Source organism: Ipomoea nil, unplaced genomic scaffold, assembly GCF_001879475.1.
Source record: "Ipomoea nil cultivar Tokyo-kokei standard unplaced genomic scaffold, Asagao_1.1 scaffold0875, whole genome shotgun sequence".
NCBI lineage: Eukaryota > Viridiplantae > Streptophyta > Magnoliopsida > Solanales > Convolvulaceae > Ipomoea > Ipomoea nil.
In genome coordinates, this window is record NW_017617303.1 from 1792223 (window position 1) to 1815083 (window position 22861).

At 37.7% G+C, this 22861-nt stretch overlaps 1 protein-coding gene across 2 annotated transcripts; it reads right to left on the reverse strand.

Annotated features, from left to right (window-relative positions):
- Nucleotides 1–6: 6 nt before the first annotated feature.
- LOC109178918 (ammonium transporter 3 member 1-like) lies at nucleotides 7–21979 on the reverse strand. 2 transcript variants are annotated; one of them, XM_019328470.1, is made up of 5 exons: nucleotides 21439–21979; nucleotides 20982–21224; nucleotides 14500–14785; nucleotides 13370–13918; nucleotides 7–17 (listed from the first exon to the last, which is right to left on the reverse strand). In XM_019328470.1, the coding sequence occupies exons 1-4, from the start codon at nucleotides 21847–21849 to the stop codon at nucleotides 13392–13394; spliced, it is 1467 nt and encodes a 488-aa protein (XP_019184015.1). In that variant the 5' UTR covers nucleotides 21850–21979; the 3' UTR covers nucleotides 7–17; nucleotides 13370–13391. The 2 variants fall into 2 exon arrangements, with proteins under 2 accessions (XP_019184015.1, XP_019184014.1); XM_019328469.1 differs by lacking the exon at nucleotides 7–17 and having other exon boundaries at nucleotides 13175–13918; nucleotides 21439–21978.
- Nucleotides 21980–22861: the final 882 nt, after the last annotated feature.

Sequence of the window (22861 nt, forward strand, 5' to 3'; positions counted from 1 at the left end):
CAGCTCTACAACTTGTGCTTGTAAGACTTCGACTCTTCTATGTTGATCATTTATGATGTCGTGTTGCCTAGCCATGAGTTGTATTAGCTTCCGGGATATGTCCATGACCTCCTCCTCAATCTCTGTCAAACGTTGCATTTGCGCTTGATGAAGGCGATGCATGTGAGCTTGCATGGACGCCCAATCCCCAATTTCCGGGCACTCATGCGGTAGCATGGAGAATGACAACCTCCTTAGTGGGGGTATCGGTGTCGCTTCCCTATGTCCTTCCGTGGCTTGGCCGCGATCACCTAGGTCTTCCGAGTCACGAATCATTGATCCTACAATTGCTCACAAAAGAACACATTCTCTACAATTGTGCACAAAGATAGCAATACATTATACCACACAAATACACTATTCAAGAACAAAGCACAACACATCCCCTTCATCTTTTTTTTTTTCCTTCTCTTTTTCGAATTTCTTTCAAGAATGTGACCAAAATTTTGCAAAAATTTTGACATAGTTTCCCTTACATTTTGATCAATTCCATTCACAACAATTTGACAAAGAAGACTAATCATTATATTACATTCATCAATTTCGGAATGTATGCTCAAAGTCAAATAGTCAACTTCATCTTCTTCAATTTATCAATGGAGAATTTCACAAGTGGGTGTTGTTAGGAACCTTGTATTAGGATTTTGATGATACCAATGTAATGTAGAAAGTAGACCCCTAACTCTTTCGTTTTTCTTGTATCGCTACTTTCGTTCTAGACGAAAGTTGCCATAACTCATATGTAATTCGTGTTAAGCTAGAACAAACACACGAAAAGAGTTATGAATAGGAGATAGGCTGATCAAGACGAAAGAAGACTCCACAGCAACGAAAGAAGGAGTTGTCATTAAGAAGACAGTTCTTTTCAACAAGTATTCTTCTTCTCATCAACTAGAAGAATGTTCTACCTGTCTGATTTGACAACATCCTAGGACAATAAGGACCTCAACTCATGGGACACGCTATCCAAAGAGCATTTAATGAAGTCGTACTATCTCTGGAGCTAGAAGACAAAAGTCATCAGATCCTCCATACCTTCAACGGCTACATAGTACAAATCCATTAATGGAGCATTAAATGCATGAGGCTCCATGGTCCTTGTCCAACAGATAAAAGGTTTAAAAAAATTCATCTCCCTCCAACGGATGAATTTTCATCACCTATATAAACCAACCTTCATCAACTAAGAAGGTGCTGGTTCATTTATCACTCTACTCACTCTCTTGCAAAAAGCTCTTAAAAAAGGTGAACAAATCTCAAAGCTTTTTGCGAACCAGTTATTTAAGGTGTTAAGGCATTTGAAGTAGATCATCCATCACTGCCCTACATCTTGTAAGAAGTCTTGCACTCTTGAAGCAATCATCCCACACCAACAAGACTTCACAGTTGGAGGAATCAAGAAATACTTTCTCACCAACCTCAACTTAGAAGAAGAAGTTGATAGAGGCGGAGTAAACTCTCGGAGTTGAAAAACCTTCAAAGGCTGTCCGGCTTAGTGATCAAGGAAGTCTTTGTGTAATTGTACTAAAAGAGTGATAGTGCAATCCTTCCAGCAGTTGTGGAAGAAGAGTGGAAGTAGGCAAAGTTTGGCCGAACCACTATAAAATCTCGTCTCGCTCTTCTCTTTACTTACTGCTTTACTTTACTGCTTGCATATCATCTTTTTCATCACTCATCTTATCCGTTTTTCAAACTCGTGCAACTCTCTCTTTATAATCTTTCCGCTGTGCTTATTTTTACTCAAAAGTGTTGACAGGGTTTTTCTTTTAAAAATCTAAAGAAAAACGAGAGTCTATTCACCCCCCGCCCCTCTAGACTCACCACACAATCTATCGGGACCAACAAGTGGTATCAGAGCCGAATACCTTGAACGGTGAAGGCTTTTTGCATTTTACTGCCTGGTAGATCCACCTTTGATCTTTTTTTTTGGATCTTCTTTGTTGCACAATTTTTTTTTAAAATGGAAAAAGAACATGCACAAAATCGCTCTAGACAGCTTGCTTTTAGTCTTGCCAAGTTTGATGACTGGAAATTAAGAATGCAGGCTCTTCTGTTCTCTATTCATGATGAAATGTGGGACGTCATAACTACTGGACCTATCACAGTGATGATGGCAAATGCACAGGCTGCTGCTCAAGGACCAGATGCTCCACAAATAATACCTAAGCCGAAAGAGCAGTATAACTCGGAAGAAAGAACAAGAGCAAATCTGGACAATGTGGCAAGGAACATTCTTTACAACTCTCTAGATGATTCACTCTTCCCCAGAGTCAGAAAATGTAGAAATGCTATGGAAGTATGGAAAGTTCTAATGGACTTGGGAGAAGGAGATGAACAAGAAAAGGACAACAAACTGACAATAGCCATGAAGAAGTTCGAAGACTTTAAGATGCAACCAAACGAGACGATCATGGAGATGGAGCTAAGATTCACAAGACTAATGGGAGACTTATCAGACCTTGGAAAGGAACTCACCGAAAAGGAGATGAATCTAAAAATTCTTCGTGGATTGCCGAAGTCATGGGAGATGAAGGTCATCGCGATGAGAGATAATCGTGACATGAAAACAACATCCACAGCCAAAATCTTCAGTGATCTCAAAGCATATGAGTTTGAACATGAACCGAAAGATGCTGAGGAACCAGAAACGAGAAATATTGCCCTCGTAGCAAATCAGTCGGCGTCAACCCCTAACAGGTCGAAATCTAACTCTTGTGATTTTTTAACTGACGAACAATATGCCCTATTTGTCAGGAAGATGAAAAGATTCATGAGAAAGAACAACTTTCAAGATCCACAACGGTCAAGCCACCGAAAGAGGCATGAAAGCTTCCCTCAGGCTTCAAAGACCGAAACCACTGATTCACAACTGTTGTGCTACAACTGCCGAAAGCCAGGACACTTCAAAGCAAACTGCCCTTATCCAATGGTTAGCAAATATCAAGATGGCAACAATATCACAAGCTCCTCAAGGGAATCTGGAGAAAAGCACAAGAAAAGTGATAAACCAGAATCATCAAATTCCAAGAGTGAGGGAAGAAGAAAAGCAATGGTGGTTGCCGAAAACACTGAAAAAGCTATACCCGAAAGTAGTACCTCAAGCTCAAGCTCAGAAGACGAAAGCAGTGATGAGGAGAAAGGACTACTATGCCTCTACAGCCAAGAATCAGAGGAACTATGCCTCATGGCAGATGAAGAAGAGGTAAACTCTCATTCTTCTTCTTGTTTTTCAGCCGAATCAAGTTCTTTAGTGAGTCAAACCTCCAGTGAATCTGTCTCTGAAATGATGAGGAGGTTTAAGTTAATAAATAGCACTTACTCCAAGCTAAAAGAGGAGAACTCTCGGCTCATGACTAGCCATAATGAATTAGAGCAAGTTCGCATTGAGAACAAAATGCTGATCATTGCTAAGGAGCAGCTCGAGAAAAATGTTCTCGCTCTTAAGGAGCAGTGCACAGCAAAAGAAAAGAGAGAGCAAGAATTGCTTAAAGTGTTGGACAAGTTTAAAAAGTCATCCAACTTAATGGACAGAATGTTAAACGAATCCAGACTGCCCGGAGAGAAAACCGGAATTGGTTTTAACTCCAGCTCCTCTTCACAAGTCGAAACGAACAAATCCACGAATGCATACTCACATGAGAGTCTTGCAACCATATTTGTTCAAGGACCAACCCAGCAGCCCAAGCCTATGATGGTACATAACAATGTCACAGCACCACAATCAACAAGCCAACCGAAAGGAAAGGCTGTACAACGAATTGTGGAAACAGGAAAGAGAAAACCTAGTAAAGGCAATCCTAGACAAATATGTGTAAAAAGGAATGGACCAAATGGCAGTGGAAAAAGTCCACACCAAAAATTGAGTCAGCCTAACTGGAATTCTCGATCCTATAAAAAGACAAATGTTAACCAGAGGCAATATCGTCCAAAAAGTTCTGCTCAGGAAATCTCAAAGAACGGACAACCCGAAAGGATCCTCAGAAGATCTGGGTATGGGAATGGAAGGACTGGGCCTTCAGAGGAAGATTGGTTTGATTACCCGGAACTCCTCTCGAGGAAAGCTCTTAAGATAACACATCGACGTAAACAAACCAATTATCGTTGGCATTATGAAAATCTTCCACCAAAAGAGCAACAAAGGAAGTATAAGGACAAAATCTTTGCCAGTGTTTATTTCGATTATCGCACCTCCAACGGATACAAAGGACCAAGGATGAGTCATGTGCACTCTAGGTTAATGTGGGTTCCAAAATTGACTACTAACCTCCAAGGACCCGAAACTAAGTGGGTACCTAAAAATACATGATCTTTGATGCAGGAGAAACAGGTCATATGGTATGTAGACAGTGGATGCTCAAGACATATGACTGGTGACAAAACAATTTTGAGCAATTTCAAAGAAATAAATGGACCCAAAGTCATCTTTGGAGGAGAAACAAGTGGCCAAACTCGAGGAAAAGGAGACATCATCAAGAAAGGAATAATCATACAAGATGTCTCTTATGTAGAAGGACTTAAATTCAACCTTCTAAGCACAAGTCAGTTCTGCGACAAAGGATACAAAGTAGAATTCTTTAAAGAAGAGTGCAAAATCATAAATACGAAAGATGGCAGGACAGCACTTACAGGCCAACGAAAGAAGAACATGTATGTAATTTCATTAAATTCTTCTAATACTAACATCTGTCTTGTAGCTAAGAGCAATGCAGATCTCAATCAAGAATGGCACAACAAGCTAAGCCACTTGAACATGAAGACAATAAATAAGCTTGCAAAAAGGAATCTTGTAAGAGGCTTACCCGAAACATCTTACACGAAAGATAGGTTATGTGATGCCTGCCAAAAGGGAAAACAGCTGAAATCGTCCTTCAAGTCAAAAGATGTAGACACAAGTTCTCGATCTCTAAGCCTTCTGCACATGGATCTTTTTGGACCAATAGATCCAGCAAGTATAAGCGGAAGAAAGTACACCCTTGTGGTAGTAGATGACTTTTCAAGATATACATGGGTTCTTTTCTTGAAAAAGAAGAATGAAACAGAAACGGCTCTGCCAAATCTTTTGAAGCAACTTCAAACAGAGAAGGAAGTCAAAATAACAAGAATCAGATCGGATCAAGGAACCGAATTTGTCAACAAAGTGATAAAGGATTTCTGTGCTCAAAATGGAATATTTCATCAACTCTCAGCAGCACGAACTCCTCAGCAAAACGGAGTAGCCGAAAGGAGAAATAGAACTCTTAAAGAAGCAGCACGAACAATGATCTCACACTCAGGTCTACCAAAGAGATTTTGGGCTGAAGCCATAAACACCGCATGCTATACACAGAACAGATCCTTAATCAACAAGTCTCACAACAAAACACCATATGAGCTATGGAAAGGTAAGACTCCAAATATCGGATATTTTCATGTTTTTGGTTGCAGGTGCTTTATTCACAACAATGGCAAAAGCTATCTTAAAGCATTTGACGAAAGAGCTGACGAAGGATTATTCATGGGATATTCATCCATAAGCAAAGCATTCAGAGTTCTGAACAAGCGAACAATGGTTATCGAAGAATCCATACACGTCAAATTTGATGAACAATCTGAGAAAAATCCTTCTGGATACAAGATACCTGCTATCCCAGCTCAAAATGCTCAGAAATCCGTAGATGAAGACATCTCAGACGAAGAAGACTTACTTTCGTCTTACATGAAGTATCAGCCGAAAGTACCAGAACCCGAGATGTCATCTCAACAAGCAAATGAAAATCAATCTATCAATCCTTCTAGCAACGCACTATCTGAACCAATGATCTACATAGACCTGCCTTATATACCAGAAATGGACACTCAGCCTTTTCAAGATGTCTTTGAGCCAGATCTTAGATGGTTGAAAGATCATCCACCAGATCAAGTTATTGGAGATGTTCAAGAAGGTGTGAGAACAAGAGCGTCATTACACGAAAGTATGATGGCATGCTTCTTATCCCAAATAGAGCCAAAATCTGTAGATGAAGCTTTATGTGATCCTGACTGGGTAATAGCTATGCAAGAAGAACTTCATCAATTTGAACGAAATGAAGTATGGGAACTAGTACCAAGACCATCACATCAAAATGTCATTGGAACTAAATGGGTTTTTAGAAACAAAATGAGTGAAGATGGACTCATTGTTAGGAACAAAGCTCGCCTTGTGGCTAAAGGATATTGTCAGGAGGAAGGTATTGATTTTGATGAGACCTTCGCCCCCGTGGCCAGATTGGAAGCTATACGAATATTCTTAGTTTTTGCAGCTTACAAAAATTTCAAAGTCTATCAAATGGATGTCAAAAGCGCTTTCCTGAATGGACTTCTTGAAGAAGAAGTATATGTTGAACAACCTCCTGGTTTTGCTATCAACAATGACCTCGAAAAGGTGTACCACCTTAAGAAAGCTCTCTACGGTTTGAAACAAGCTCCACGAGCTTGGTATGATACACTGTCTTGTTTCCTAATCAATCGTGGCTTCACGAAAGGAGTGGTTGACAAAACACTCTTTCGTATAAAGGATAATGATCATATCCTACTGGTTCCAATTTTCCGCGCTATAAAAGATGGTATAGGGAAGTGTTTGGAAGGGTGAAGAAAGATAAGCCTGAATGTTCTTCATCCAAGAAGGTTGAGAGGAAGAAAAAGTGATTTTCTGAAAATCATCATCTATGTTTATGTATCTTCTCTTCTCGTTTGTTGAATAAAAGCTTGCCTATCTATGTGCTAATAAGATGTCATATCTTATCTGTGTAACCTTGCTGACAGTCTTAGAATTTTGTTCTAATCAAAAATTACTCGCATCTTTCGGGTAATATTGTTGATTGCTCATCATGAATCTCTCGGGCAACATTATGTGCGTCTTGTGAAATTCTGAACAACATTCGGGTTTTTGAATCGTACTTAAGACGCTACTTCTTCTTGAATCTAAACCGTTCATAAAGTATCATTGAGATCATATGGCCGAGAAAATCGCCTCTATCCCACTAGTCTGACAGGACTAAGACGTGCATTTAATGCACCTCTCAGCACTTGAGTGCTTTTTCTCTCTCCTCATTAAATGAGGGAATGATCGTTTCAGATCTGTACACGTTCTTATCACGTAACCATGATGATCAGTTACCTTTTGAGGAAGAGGAACCGCTGAATTTTTTAAAAATTCGAATAAGTTGTCTTAATGGGCTGATTTAAGGACACCAACCCGGAGCTTTATAAATCCTGCTCAATCTTTCATTCCGTCTGTTTTACATCTCTCAATTTTCAACCCTTCCTCTCAAAAATCTCTATAGTCAAGCTTTCTATCATCAATGGCGGCTCCTTCCGAAAAGAACCCAGAGAACCCTGAATCATCATCCACTCCAGTAATACCAAGCTTTCCCACGGAAGACATAGAGTTTATCAAGTCCAGAATTCCTTTTATCGTCGGAGGAAGTATGTGGGACGAAGAAGGGTTTCGTAAGTATGTCTTGGATAAAGCCTTTGGAGATCGGATAATCGCTCTTTTACTAGAAACAGGTTTATTTGGTTTGGTAACTCACCGCTATGATGAATGGTACCCTCTTGATGTTGCTCAGTTTTATTTGAATGCTTATGTGACTTCTGATTTCTCAAGCATATCTTCAAGAGTTAATAACCATCACATTGTGCTTACTGCTGAGGATATTCGATCAACTTTTGGGTTTCCTAGACGAGATGAGTCCTACAAATCCAATCTGATATATTATCATCTGGATCCGGAGGACTTCTATGAATCCATACGACACAAGGAGGCACCTTCCAAAGATAAAATCTTCTGGCCCCTCAAGAAAAAATGGTTCCGGTTGGATTATGAGTTTGCAGTAGACATCTTCAACAAGATTGTGGACCACAAGACTTCTGGCACAGATGATGTCACAAGGGAAAAACTGAAAATGCTGCACGCTTTTCTTCATGAGCATAAGGTTGATTGGTCCAAAATCATTTTCCACAATATCGCTCACACCATCACATACAATCGCAGGAATCCTGGTGACATTGCAAAGAAGATGGGCTTCGGTTTCATTATAAGCCATCTTCTTGCCACAAAAGGAGTGATTCTACGTGCTGGTGCTCCACCTGGTCAAAAGGTCTGTCACATGAAACACAAGCCATCTGGATATGACAAACAGAAGGCATTGGAATTGGGCATTCCTCTTGAACCCAATCTACCCAAAGGGAAGTCCAAACGAAAGTTAAAAACCCCCAAAGCAGACGAAGAAGCAAATGAAGAAGCTCAACCAAAACCAAAACGGCAGAAACAAGAAAAACCCTCTTCTCGGGTTAAGACTCAAAAGACGGACACCACCCAATCCAAGACGAAAGATGATCCTTCTCTCGAAACCTTGATAGTGCAGAACTCCTCTGATGATGATGATGATCAACCTCTCATTCGTCTAAGCAAACGAAGTCGAATGAGACCTGTTCAAAATCGGGAACCCTTGTCAAAAGAAGCAACATCACAGGGGGAAGGTATCCCGAAAGCAGCTACCGCTGAGGGGGAACTGAAAAACTCTCTGCCCGAAAGAAGTCCCGTTGATCACAAATCCATCAATTCGAATGCATCTCCTGTTCCTCATCCACAAGAACCTACCTTAGCAGAGCAACTTCTACGAGAGTTGACACAAGACCCTGCTACTGTAGAAATGGAGGGAAGATGTCAAAGTTTTCCACAAGAGCCGGGCTCTCCAGAAAACATTCCGAAAGCAGCCTCAGATGCTACAACTGATGCTCATTCTCTCCCACAAGAACCTACTATTGCAGAGCAGGTAATTCTGACACAAGAACCTGCACTAGTAGACGAGATAACAGCTGCTCAAACATCTTTTATCCCGAAACCATCTGCTCGTCAATCTTCTCCAGACCGGTACACCCTTGATAAATCTCTCAGAGAATCGATTGAAAGAGATTACAATCGAGTTCTACAATGGCACAAGTGGCGCACGGCACCTCTCAGAACCTTTCTCGAAACTTTTGAAGCCATGATCGACGAAGAGGAATTCGCACTTCAATGGCTTGAAACTCAGGACGTCACAAAGGCTGTGCGAATTGAGGAGATCCACCGAGTGTACTCTTATAGAATAACTCATCGATCTCTCGGGAAGGACAAAGCTCCCTTGGTAGTTCCTCTTCATAAACCTCCGATGGATCCAGCAACTGAAGCCGAATTGAAACAACTTCGCTACATCATGCTGCTATCCAAAATTAAAGCCCAAATGGCAGAAGATCATCCTCGAGATCCCAAAGGAAGTGCTAGTGGAACAAAAGATGTTCATGGCAACGAAATCGAAGAAGAGGATGAAGAAGACAGTGAAGACGAGAGCAATGAAGAAGAGAATGAAGATGATGACAATGATGATGAAACAGAAGACGACAACAGTAGTACTGATGATGATAATGATGATGACAATAATCAACAAGGAGGAGAAGGTGCTGAAGAAGAAGAACCAAAAGATAGCCACACTATCTTGGTCGAAACGGACTATGCTAACTGCCCACAAAGACCACCTCTCTTGAAAATACCATCTGAAAACGAAGACTCGGATGAAGCATCCAGTAAAAATCCAATTCACTCATCTCGTGCTATCATTCCGCATCTGAACGAATCTATTCAACTACATCATAATCGTCCAGTTCATGAGGACAGAAAGGAAGCCTCACCTGAACCTGGACACTCGATGCATGGTGGAAATCCGGAAGCACCACATCATGACGAACACAGGAACTCTTCTCCAACACACATTGAGGACGATTCTATCGCTGAGTCCCCACGGACCATTATGAACCTCATGCGAGAAACTGTTCATTCAGCTGAACTGATTCACAAGCAATATCTCGCCCTAAGGGAGAAGGACACGAGAGTATTGAATGACTTGTGTCAAAAAGTCAATCTACTCCTTGATGTACAATCTCAACCACAGCAACCGAATCCTTCTCACGACAAAACTCTTAAGCAATTGGTGAAAAGAGTTTCTGATCTTGAAGAAAGTTCAAACAAAGTCGCTAAGCAGCAACACGAGATTAAGCATTCTCATTACGGCCTCAAGGAACGTGTTGACCTAGCTTGTACCAAGATTGACACTTATCAAGACAATTCCTATCAACTTGGTAAATATGCTCTTCAGATTCTGGGATATGCTCAAGACATCCTGCTTGCAATCAGACAAATCCCCTCTGTACCTCCTTCTGCCTGCGCTGATGATGCCAAAAAGGGGGAAAATAGGGATGATGACAGAGATAAGGATGATGACAACCAACCAAGAAGGGATAACACGAAAGAAAGATCTTCAGAAAAGCGAGTCTCTCCTCACAAAGTCTCGGGTCACTCTCATCCACCTAAGTCTCGTGGACAGTCTCATGATCAAAGACGCTATGATCGCACTCAAGACAGACCTCACAAGGCTCGACAATCTTTCGGCTCTGAAGCCAAATATCTCTTCACAGGACTGTCAAGAAGAGATCAAGCAAGTCTAAGACAAAGGCTCATGAAAAATACCTCAGTTACCATGGATGGCATTGGAAACTTCGTGGACTATGTCCCATACGAAGAAGGAAGCGGTAAGAGGTTTGAAGGTTGCAACAATCCCATCTGGTTGAAGAAGAAAGACAACCACACAAGGCAAAACTACATGAGCACTCAGAACGAAAGGATTAAAAGACAAAACAAGGAGTTGTGGGAAAAACACGATGAAGAGATCAGGAGAAGAGATGATGAAGCTAGAGAAAGAGAAAGGATTAAGAATCTCATCAAAGATCTATCAAATGTGACCAAAGACTCTCCTGATAATGTCACATACAATGCAGCTTTCAAAGTGCATAAAGAGTCAGGCAAGAGCTATCAAGAAGGAATGAATTCATTTGAACTAATCTCCTGGTGGAAGTCTGGAGTAGTGGAAGGCAACAACATTCGAGAAGCCTACAACAATTACACGAGTCTAAACATCAAAGGAGGATATGAAGAGCTCGTCAGAAACAATTCAATCAGGACTTTCAGAGCAAGTATCAACAAGAAGATAGACTACGAGAGAACACAAAAAAGACAGGAAGTGAAGGACAATCAAGAAAGAAAGAAGGAAGCTCAGCAAAGGTTAAATCTTTTAGAAATGTAACTTATCTTTATTTTGATTTCTTTTGACAGAGTTTTTGTAATGATCTTACCTGAATATCTATAAAACTCTCATTGTCACACATCTCGTGTCACTTGTCTGAGTTAAAAAGTTCTTGTCCTTATTTCTGTTGCTTCTTCGTAGAAAATACTTGTAAACTCTCAATAATGGCTGTGTTATTAATAGAATTATCCTTAAGGAGCACTTTCTCAGCCTTATAAGAAGAGTATAGGTTTTGGCATCATCAAAAAGGGGGAAATTGTTAGGAACCTTGTATTAGGATTTTGATGATACCAATGTAATGTAGAAAGTAGACCCCTAACTCTTTCGTTTTTCTTGTATCGCTACTTTCGTTCTAGACGAAAGTTATCACAACTCATATGTAATTCGTGTTAAGCTAGAACAAACACACGAAAAGAGTTATGAATAGGAGATAGGCTGATCAAGACGAAAGAAGACTCCACAGCAACGAAAGAAGGAGTTGTCATTAAGAAGACAGTTCTTTTCAACAAGTATTCTTCTTCTCATCAACTAGAAGAATGTTCTACCTGTCTGATTTGACAACATCCTAGGACAATAAGGACCTCAACTCATGGGACACGCTATCCAAAGAGCATTTAATGAAGTCGTACTATCTCTGGAGCTAGAAGACAAAAGTCATCAGATCCTCCATACCTTCAACGGCTACATAGTACAAATCCATTAATGGAGCATTAAATGCATGAGGCTCCATGGTCCTTGTCCAACAGATAAAAGGTTTAAAAAAATTCATCTCCCTCCAACGGATGAATTTTCATCACCTATATAAACCAACCTTCATCAACTAAGAAGGTGCTGGTTCATTTATCACTCTACTCACTCTCTTGCAAAAAGCTCTTAAAAAAGGTGAACAAATCTCAAAGCTTTTTGCGAACCAGTTATTTAAGGTGTTAAGGCATTTGAAGTAGATCATCCATCACTGCCCTACATCTTGTAAGAAGTCTTGCACTCTTGAAGCAATCATCCCACACCAACAAGACTTCACAGTTGGAGGAATCAAGAAATACTTTCTCACCAACCTCAACTTAGAAGAAGAAGTTGATAGAGGCGGAGTAAACTCTCGGAGTTGAAAAACCTTCAAAGGCTGTCCGGCTTAGTGATCAAGGAAGTCTTTGTGTAATTGTACTAAAAGAGTGATAGTGCAATCCTTCCAGCAGTTGTGGAAGAAGAGTGGAAGTAGGCAAAGTTTGGCCGAACCACTATAAAATCTCGTCTCGCTCTTCTCTTTACTTACTGCTTTACTTTACTGCTTGCATATCATCTTTTTCATCACTCATCTTATCCGTTTTTCAAACTCGTGCAACTCTCTCTTTATAATCTTTCCGCTGTGCTTATTTTTACTCAAAAGTGTTGACAGGGTTTTTCTTTTAAAAATCTAAAGAAAAACGAGAGTCTATTCACCCCCCCCCCCCTCTAGACTCACCACACAATCTATCGGGACCAACAGGTGTGTGCAAATTCAATGGCTTGTCAAGGAGAGTTGATGGAGAATGGCAAACCCATGTAAAGTCTACTGATGAATGGCGCTTCTTCTTCCTTCTTCCCATCCATCTTCGTTCTTCCTTCGTAATATAAAGCTAGGGTTACAAATTTCTAAATCGAAATTTCCCCTTTTGCATTAATTTGAAAAGACAATTTTGCTTTATGATTTCAGCACTAATAACTCAATTAAAACTTTCTAGCGACTTTTAGTCGATAATTTGACCTGATGGATTAATATTGAAAAAAATTAAATAGTTGTGGATTGAAATTGAAAAAAAAAAAAAAAAAGAATTTTGAACTGAAAATTAAAAACTTTTAAATTCATAGACCGAACTTAAAAATACCCAATAGTTATAAGACCAAAAGTAACATTTTTTTCTTCTACATTTATATGCAATCAAAATAGTTACCAATCATAGTTGGGAATTTGGAGCACAAAAACTTGTAATAAGTATGAAACTTATATAATTAATAATAACAGCTACAATTAAGTACATTTTAGTAACAAGATACAATATTTCTTGAATTGTAAGTAAAAAAAAAAAAAAATACAATGAAATTACATATACTGCACATTGAGCATGGATGAATTCAAGCTTAATCATAATACTTCGAACCATAAACAACTATTATAACTACAAATAAAAGTTGATCATATATATTCAAATTCCGTAAACTATATTCCAGGGCATTTTAATTTCACACCACTTGAGTTGCCCCACTGGCCGTCTTCCCGAATTGCGTACCCTCGTAATCCGGCGAGTATCCATGTCTGGTCGCGTCGTAAACCTCTCCGTCGCCCCACAAAGCATACGCCTCCTCCCCGTGGACGGCGTCGTCTCCGATCTTCAGTTGCTCTTCCGACATCCTCAGGGGAATTATGAGGCTTATCACCACGCATATGATCGAGGTGACGACGATGTTCCACCCGATGACGAAACCGGCGCCCACTATTTGTTTCAGGAACTGGACCCCGCCGGAGCCACGGTAGAAGCCGCCTCGCGAGTTTGTGACCGGAAGGAAGAGGTTGCAGAGAACCGGCTCGGCAAATAGGCCTGTGAGACAGCCGCCCAGTATGCCAGCGACGGCGTGTGTGTGGAAGACGCCCAGCGTGTCATCGATTTTTTGGAGTAAGGTCCATCGCTTGTGGATGATCATCATCGTGAACCAGGGTACGCTTCCGGAGAGAACTCCCATTATTATGGCTGCCCATCCTTGTACGAGACCTGTTGAATTTGAAGAAATTCATGTTAATTGAGGTAAGTTACTAGTTTGAAGTTGATATATAGGCCTATTTGGTAAAAAATTGGTTTTGACTAATTTTGGCTTATTTGATCACTATTAATTGTTTGATTTAGTTGAAATATCAATATAAATGTTTAGTTAATTAACTTTTTGCAACTTCAAAAGGCTAAAATTCAAAAAGCTACTCAAAAAGTAACTTTTTCAATTAGCTTTTTGAGAAAAGAAATTATACCAAACAGCTATCAGCTAACGCTAATTTACCAAACACTTTTCTCCAATCCGCTAATGTTATCAACTATTTATACCCTCGAATTAACATAATCAACTGACCGACAACAACTATCAGCTAATTGCTATTTTACCAAATAGGGTCATATTTTTTTTTTAGTTGATCAAATGAATCCCTCCAGAACATAGCCAGAAGACTAATCCTTCTTCCTACTGTCAGCACACTAAATGGTAGGTGACTGACCAAATAATTTGTTCTATTCACATAGATGGGATCGAAGTTGATATATTATTTACACTTGTTCCATGGTTCAAACAAATAATACATACATACCTGCACCAGGAGTGATGCAAACAAGGCCAGTGATCATTCCCTGAACGGCTCCAATGACGGATGGCTTGTGGAAGAAAATGACGTCGAGACAAGTCCAGACAAGGAGGCTGGTGGTGGCGCAGATGTTGGTGTTGAGGACAGCCATGGAGGAGTCGATGTTTGCACTGTAAGGGTCGCCGCCGTTGAAGCCGGCCCACCCCATCCATAGCAGCCCTGCACCGGCCAACATCAGCAGCACGTTGTTTGGTGGAAACCTCTCTCTGTCGTTTTTCGATCTTGGCCCCACCTACCATCAACATAACAATTCTTATATGTTTACCAAAGTTGATTAAGGAAACAGGATCAAGTTTATTGCCAATGCTCTGCTAGTCTGCTCTGCTCTGGGATAAACTTGCTTTAATCTCTACCCTCTGCTATGCACATCCCTTCTATGTTTTTAGTTTTTACTATGGTCCTGTTTGGTAAAATATTTAGTTTATCAGTCAATTTTGGCTTATTCGACCACCATTAACTATTTGACTTAGTTAAAAAATCAATGTAAGTATTTGGTTAATCAATTTTTTTGTAATTCCAAAATGTTAAAATTCAAAAAGCCACTCAAAACAACTTTTTTAATTAGCTTTTTGAGAAAAAGAAATTATATCAAAAGTTATCAACTAATAGCTAATTTATCAAATACCTTTGTACAATCAACTAATGTTATCAACTAGTCATACCGTCTAACAACTATCAGCTAACAGTCATTTACCAAAGAGTCTCGTATTTTTCATTTGGAACAATCAGTAAGAGCTGCTATGGTAAGGTCTTTTTTTTTTGGTGGGTATATATACACAATATCTTTGAAAATCATGCATAGTTTATATATGCAAGTCTTTAGGTGGAAAATTAAATTAAAACAAAAATTAATTTGGATGATGAAATAGGTCTAAAAAATTGAATTGAATGATTAATTATTATTCTATTATTTATTGTCCCAAATGATATAGGGCGTATTTAGTAAAATAGTTAGTTTATCAGTCAATTTTGGAGGTCATTTAAAATTCGGATGACCACAACTGGTAAATTGATAATACTCGGAGGACTATTAGAGGTATTGACTCAATTTTACTATATATTAAAACATCTGAAAGAAAATCATAAGTAATAAAAATAAGTGTTATTGAAAGTTTGTAATGATGTATCTAATTTAAACTTTTAATAACTTTTGTAAACATTTTATAATAAAAAAAATTCATAAAAGTTAATAAAAGCATATAAATATCTCTAATATGGATTTTGATAGTCTTATAAAGTTAATTAACAAAAGTTTAGAGAAACTTTATGAAAGTCCCTACGAGTTTATTAATATCAATCATTTTAAATTAAAAATCTACAAATATCATAATTGAATACACCACTAATAATTTAATTAGTCATGATTTGATTTGGTCACTTACATACTTAAATTTAAAGAACAAAGCTATTTTTTCTCAAATTATTTACACTAAATATTTATCCCAAAATTATATAGCTTACATTTAATTTGAGAAAATAAATTTTAACCGTAATATAATTAGATTATTATTTTTATCGATCTAACCATATATTTCTTCTGTCAAATACGATAGAATTTTACACATCGAAATTAATTCAATTCGTATCGAGTAAGACCTAAAGGATGGCGAAGCATTCCCTTATGACCTAAGATCTAAAGGATGTCGAAGCATTCCCTTATGCGTTTTAAGGTAATTATATTTTAAACACTCTAACCTGAAATCTCTGGTTAATATTGAAATAGATCTGGTACATCTCATTCACACTTCTATTGACAATTTTATCGTAGATCAGGGTTACCATGTGCATTATATAGTTGACCTTAGTCCAGATTATGTATTATAGTTAACATATTATCTACCTTAAGTTTATTCATCGACCGTTCACATATTATGAACAATAGGTAAATAAACTGAAGGTACATAACATCTTAGTTGTGGATAATAATTTGGAGCATGGTCCACACAATGTGCATGGTGAACCTTGGTCCATAGTAAAATGATTGCACTTCTATGGTTATTAGATTTTTTTTTTTTTTTTAAAGATACAACTAAAATGATTAAGAATGACTCTCTTATGAGATTCGCGAGACTGATCGTGCAAATATGAAAATGTAATACTTATACTAAAAAATGTAATACTAATCTGGAATAAAGTATTTGTTATTTGGGAAAGTATAATATAATACTTTTGAAGAAAAATGTAATACTTTTACATTTTGATTTAAAAGCGCAAATTATGCCATGGAATCGTGTTTACCGAGAATGGTGAACACAAGGCAAAACGACGTCGTTTTTAGGCAAAAAAAAAAAAAAAAAAAATTGCGGATGTGGAGTTAACGGCGCGCGTTTGATCAAATTATGAATTTTCTGTTATGAGATTATGAATTTTATGAAAATTCATAATCTCATAACAGAAAATTCATAATCGCATAACAGAAAATTCATAATCTCACAACTGAAAATTCATAATCTCATAACAGAAAATTCATAATCTTATAACAGAAAATTCATAATCTCATGGTTCCAAAGTGAATGTGTAGGCATGGTTCCAAAGTGAATGTGCAGGCATGGATTCATAATTTATGAATGTCCGTGATTTCGGACGGGAATATGTAGGCATGGTTCTAAAGTGAATGTGCAGGCATGAATTCATAATTTATGAATGTCCGAAATTATGAATGTAATGAAAATTCATAATCTCATAACAGAAAATTCATAATCGCATAATAGAAAATTCATAATCTCATAACTGAAAATTCATAATCTCATAACAGAAAATTCATAATCTTATAACAGAAAATTCATAATCTCATGGTTCCAAAGTGAATTTGTAGGCATGGTTCCAAAGTGAATGTGCAGGCATGGATTCATAATTTATGAATGTTCGTGATTTCGGACGGGAATGTGTAGGCATGGTTCCAAAGTAAATGTGCAGGCATGAATTCATAATTTATGAATGTCCGAAATCTTTGTTCACCTCAAATTAAAGTGAAGCCGCAAAATGTGAAAATAAAGAAGAAAAGTCAAGCAATTAATTAAGAAAAAAAAAAAAAAAAAAGATAACGGTGTACTAACACGGTTCCATGGCATAACGTCTCAGTATTACATTTCCCTTCAAAAGTATTACATTATTTCTTCTGTCAAATACGATAGAATTTTACACATCGAAATTAATTCAATTCGTATCGAGTAAGACCTAAAGGATGGCAAAGCATTCCCTTATGACCTAAGATCTAAAGGATGTCGAAGCATTCCCTTATGCGTTTTAAGGTAATTATATTTTAAACACTCTAACCCGAAATCTCTGGTTAATATTGAAATAGATCTGGTACATCTCATTCACACTTCTATTGACAATTTTATCGTAGATCAGGGTTACCATGTGCATTATATAGTTGACCTTAGTCCAGATTATGTATTATAGTTAACATATTGTCTACCTTAAGTTTATTCATCGACCGTTCACATATTATGAACAGTAGGTAAATAAACTGAAGATACATAACATCTTAGTTGTGGATAATAATTTGGAGCATGGTCCACACAATGTGCATGGTGAACCTTGGTCCATAGTAAAATGATTGCACTTCTATGGTTATTAATTTTTTTTTTTTTTTTTTTTTTTAAAGATACAACTAAAATGGTTAAGAATGACTCTCTTATGAGATTCGCGAGACTGATCATGCAAATATGAAAATGTAATACTTATACTAAAAAATGTAATACTAATCTGGAATAAAGTATTTGTTATTTGGGAAAGTATAATATAATACTTTTGAAGAAAAATGTAATACTTTTACATTTTGATTTAAAAGTATTACATTTCCCTTCAAAAGTATTACATTTTCTCTTATAAGTAACAAACACTTTATTCCTAATTAGTATTATTACATTTTTCAGTATAAGTTATTACATTTTCATTTTGACCCGACCCATTCACAGGTCCCACACAAAATTTTGCCAAATATTAAAGAGAAGGAAAATTGGTGAAATAGGCCCTCCAACTTTAAACAAAAGTGCAATTAGCCCCCTAAATTTTTAAAAGGTGCAATTAAACTTTCCAACGTATTAAAATCGATCAAATAAGCCTAATTTACCAGTAACCAACACGTTTCCGGTAAATAGGACATCGTTGATCACCAGAAACCGCCCATTGACCACCGTCGGTTGTCATTGACCACCATCGTTGAGAAAAAAAAAATCAACGACCAACGAGCGAACGATCGCGGTTGCAAGGCCTCCTCGGTCATGGAGAAGGCGATCGTGGTCGCCTTTTCACGTTGAGAAGGTGACCATCTGGGTCGCCTTCTCTGGCAACCATTGGTTGTCTTTTGAGAAAGCGACCGTGCGACCACGGTTGCCTTCTCAACGTGAGAAGGCAACCCAGTGGTCGCCTTCTCACGTTGAGAAATGAGAAGGCAAGCGATCGGCGACCGCTTGAAGTCACCGGTGGCCGGTATTAATCCTCTGAGCATCACCGGAATAGGCTGGATTATCGCTAGAATCTAGTGACCTGCTATTACATGTTACTAATAGGATTTTGAGTTTCAATGTATTGAAATTACATGTTTATGTACTTAATTGCACATTTTAAAAGTGTAGATACCAATTAACTTTTCGAGTAATGTTTATGGTCTTATTTGATATTTTCTCAAGATTGAATTATAAGTTGATATAGGACAAATAATTTACCCAATTTAATCATTGTCAGTATTATTTATTATTATTATTATTGTTGTTGTTGTTGATGTTGTTATTATTTATGTAGCTTAGCTTGATTGCGACTTTACAAAATTCCACCCGGTTGATCCAATAGAAGTTTCGAACCAGTAGCCAAACAAATAAAAATACCATAATTAGATTACTATTTTTATCTGATCACATATTTCTTCTGGTTTTTTTTTTTTTTTAATTTTTTTTTTAGGAAATTTCTTCTGTTAAATACCCTAAAATCTTACACACCAAAATTAATTAAATTCGTGCCGAGTAAGATCTCGAGGATGGCGAAACATTCCCTTATAGATTTTAAGGTAATTATTTTTTCAGGGCTCTAACCCAAGCCTTTTAGTTAATGTTGAAATAGATCCGTTACATCTCATTCACACTTCTACCGCAAATTATATCTTGGACCAGGGTATACTATGTGCATTATATTGTTGACCTTGGGTCAAATTATGTATTATAGTTAACATATTGTCTACCTTCAGCTTATTTAGGGGTATTCAATTGAACCGTTTTAATCGAACCAATTTAACCTTAAAACCTTTAACCGTTAACCGAATTGAAATTTGTGTTACCGAATTAATCGAACCGAATTTTTTTTGGTTAACCAAAGTTTTTTAAGTTAAAATTTAAAATTATAAAAATAACACCTAAAATAATAAATTTGAATTAAAATAATACATATCATAATAAATTCTAACAAAATATACAAAAACAATACCGTAACAACACTATAAACATATTACATTACATATTATATTTAAATATTTAATACGTTATATATATATATATATATATATATATATATATATATATATATATATATATATATATATATATATATATATATATATTAAAAAGTTCGGTTAACCGACAATTTCGAATTGAATTAACCGTTAACCGAACTTTGGAAAAAAACCTTTAACCATTAACCGAATCGAAAAAGTTCAGATAAAAAACGGTTAATCGAACTTTATCAGTTCGGCCGGTTAACCAAAAATTATCCAAAGTTTGCACACCCATAAACTTATTTACGGACTGTTCACATATTATGAGCAGTAGGTAAATAAACTAAAAGTACATTATATGTTAGCTGTGGATAATAATTTGGATCATGATCCACAATGCTATGGTGAACCTCAGTCCAAGGTAAAATGATTGCACTTCTATGGGTATTAGATTTTTTTTTTTCAAAGATACAACTAAAAAAATTAAGAGTGACTCTACTGTGATACCGTCTCACAGATCCTTATCTGTGAGATAGGTCGAACGAATATGATAATATAATACCTATACTAGAAAATGTAATACTAATTAAGAATAAAGTGTTTCTTACTTATAATGGAGAGTCTTTCTTCAAGTTTTCCTCGGAAGTATTATTATTATTATTATTATTATTATTATTATTATTATTATTATTATTATTATTATTATTATTATTATTATTATTATAATTATTATTGTTATTTGTGTAGCTTAGCTTGATTGCGACTTCACAAAATTCCACCTAGTTGCTCCAATTAGAAGTTTCGAACCAGTAGTCAAAAAATATTGCGGAATTTTGTTTATATATTTTGTTTATATATAAAGCTCGGAGAAAACGGTTAAGTGGGCGGGAAGATCCAATACAAAGCTAGTATTTGGTCAAAGTCCACTTAATACAGTGTGTGAGCACGCATATATGCCGGAAATTTAAAAAGGAAAAAACAAATAAAAGATACTTACCCAATAAGCGGCGGTGATGCCGGCTATGCCGGAAGAGAGATGGATGACGTAACCGCCGGAATAGTCAATAACGCCCCAGTGAAAGAGAAAGCCGCCTCCCCACAGGCTGAACGCCCCCACCGTGTAGGAGAAGGTTAGCCATAACGGCACGAACATCATCCACGCCTTGATGTTCATCCGCCCCAGCAGCGACCCCGCCAGGAGTATCAGCGTGATCGCTGCGAACACGCACTGGAACCATACCTGTCCGATCCACGTATAATAAAATAATTTGTATTAGATGATGATTTAATTTGATTGTGGCAGGGCAGCCAGGCACACCCCTGGAAATTATGAAATTTTCGACCCTGCTAATCTTAAACGAGTCGAAAGCCTTGTTCAAGATAATTTTCAGGTAATCAGGTGATCGGAAATTCCATAATTTCCAGTAGTGGTAGGTGTATGTGCTGATACTTACCATGGATGCCATGGGGTAGAGCGGCGTGGCCTCGGCGGTCTCTAGGTCGCCGTTGCTGAAATAGTGGACGGTGGCGGGGAGCGCCGCCTGCTTGATGAGGAACTTCAGGCCCAGAGCCGGCCCGGCTTTGCCCCAGAAGGGGAGGAGCTTCTCGCCAAAGGACATCTTGTATGCCCAGGTGACCCAGCAGATGACGACGGCGGCGAAAGCGTAGAGCGCCATGAAGGCGGAGTTGACGGCCCATTTTTTCTTGACAATGCTTCCGTAGAGGATGACTAGGCCGGGGACGCTCTGGAGCCCAACCAAGGTTGCGGAGATCATCTGCCATGCGTTGTCTCCTTTGTTCAACCAGTCCGGCGACGTTGATGTGTTGTTCTGGTATGCCAGTGGCACCACCGCCGCTGCCGCCATGACCACCGCAAAATACAAAATTCTAGTTTTCCAATTCACAAGTGGAGTAGTTAATATATATATAGGACGGGCTGGTGGTTGTACTTACCTAGGGAACATGGAGAAGATGGGAAGACTTTGACTCTAGCAGTCTGGCCAGTTAGAGAAGACTTTTTCATAGTTTTTTCTTGGAAAAATATTATATGGACTTATTTTTTACTTTCAATTTTTATTTGTGCATTCAAAATTTTGATGATGACATTTTTATTATATTAGGGCTTTTATAAATGGAAACATTCACATTGAGCTTCAGCCAACCAGCTTGAGGTTTCTCCTGCCATTATGGTAGTAAAGATTTGGATTGTGGTATCACTTCTGTCGTTGACCTCTGTCTAGTCATGGAGGTGCAGGCTTGCCAAAAGAAATTTTTTACCCTGGGAGCTGAGGGATTTTATGTTTCCACATTGCAGTCCAAATCATGTTGTCATTGATGTTAGGCACTCTAACAAGAGATTTATAATAGCTCTTAACAGTGAAAATGTCATTTTCCTCAATTGCCCAAATTAGTTCATCGTTGCAGCTTGTTGATGATATCAAAATGTTCTGATCTGTATATAAGATTAAGATCCCTGTTGTTGAAAATATCAAGTGTTACATCTGTATTCAAGTAGTGCATTGGCTGGTCATGATATTTAGAGGATATGTCGAGAGCTTGTGCTATGGATTTATTGGGGTCATGGGATGAACTTAACATTTAGATTTAATTGAGTTTTCTTACAATAATAATTACAAATGACCCTTATGAGGTGTTGTATGATCAAAAGTGTAGAAGTCCATTGTATTGAGGAGATATGGGTGATGCATTGGTATTAGGGCCTCAATATTTGCATGATACTATGAAAAGGTGAAACTTATTTAAGGTAGGATGAATGCTACACATGACCGGCAAAAATCATATGCTGACATGGGTAGACAAATGACTGATTTCAAGAAGAGGAAAATGTACTACTAAGGGTGTCACCTACTAAAGGAG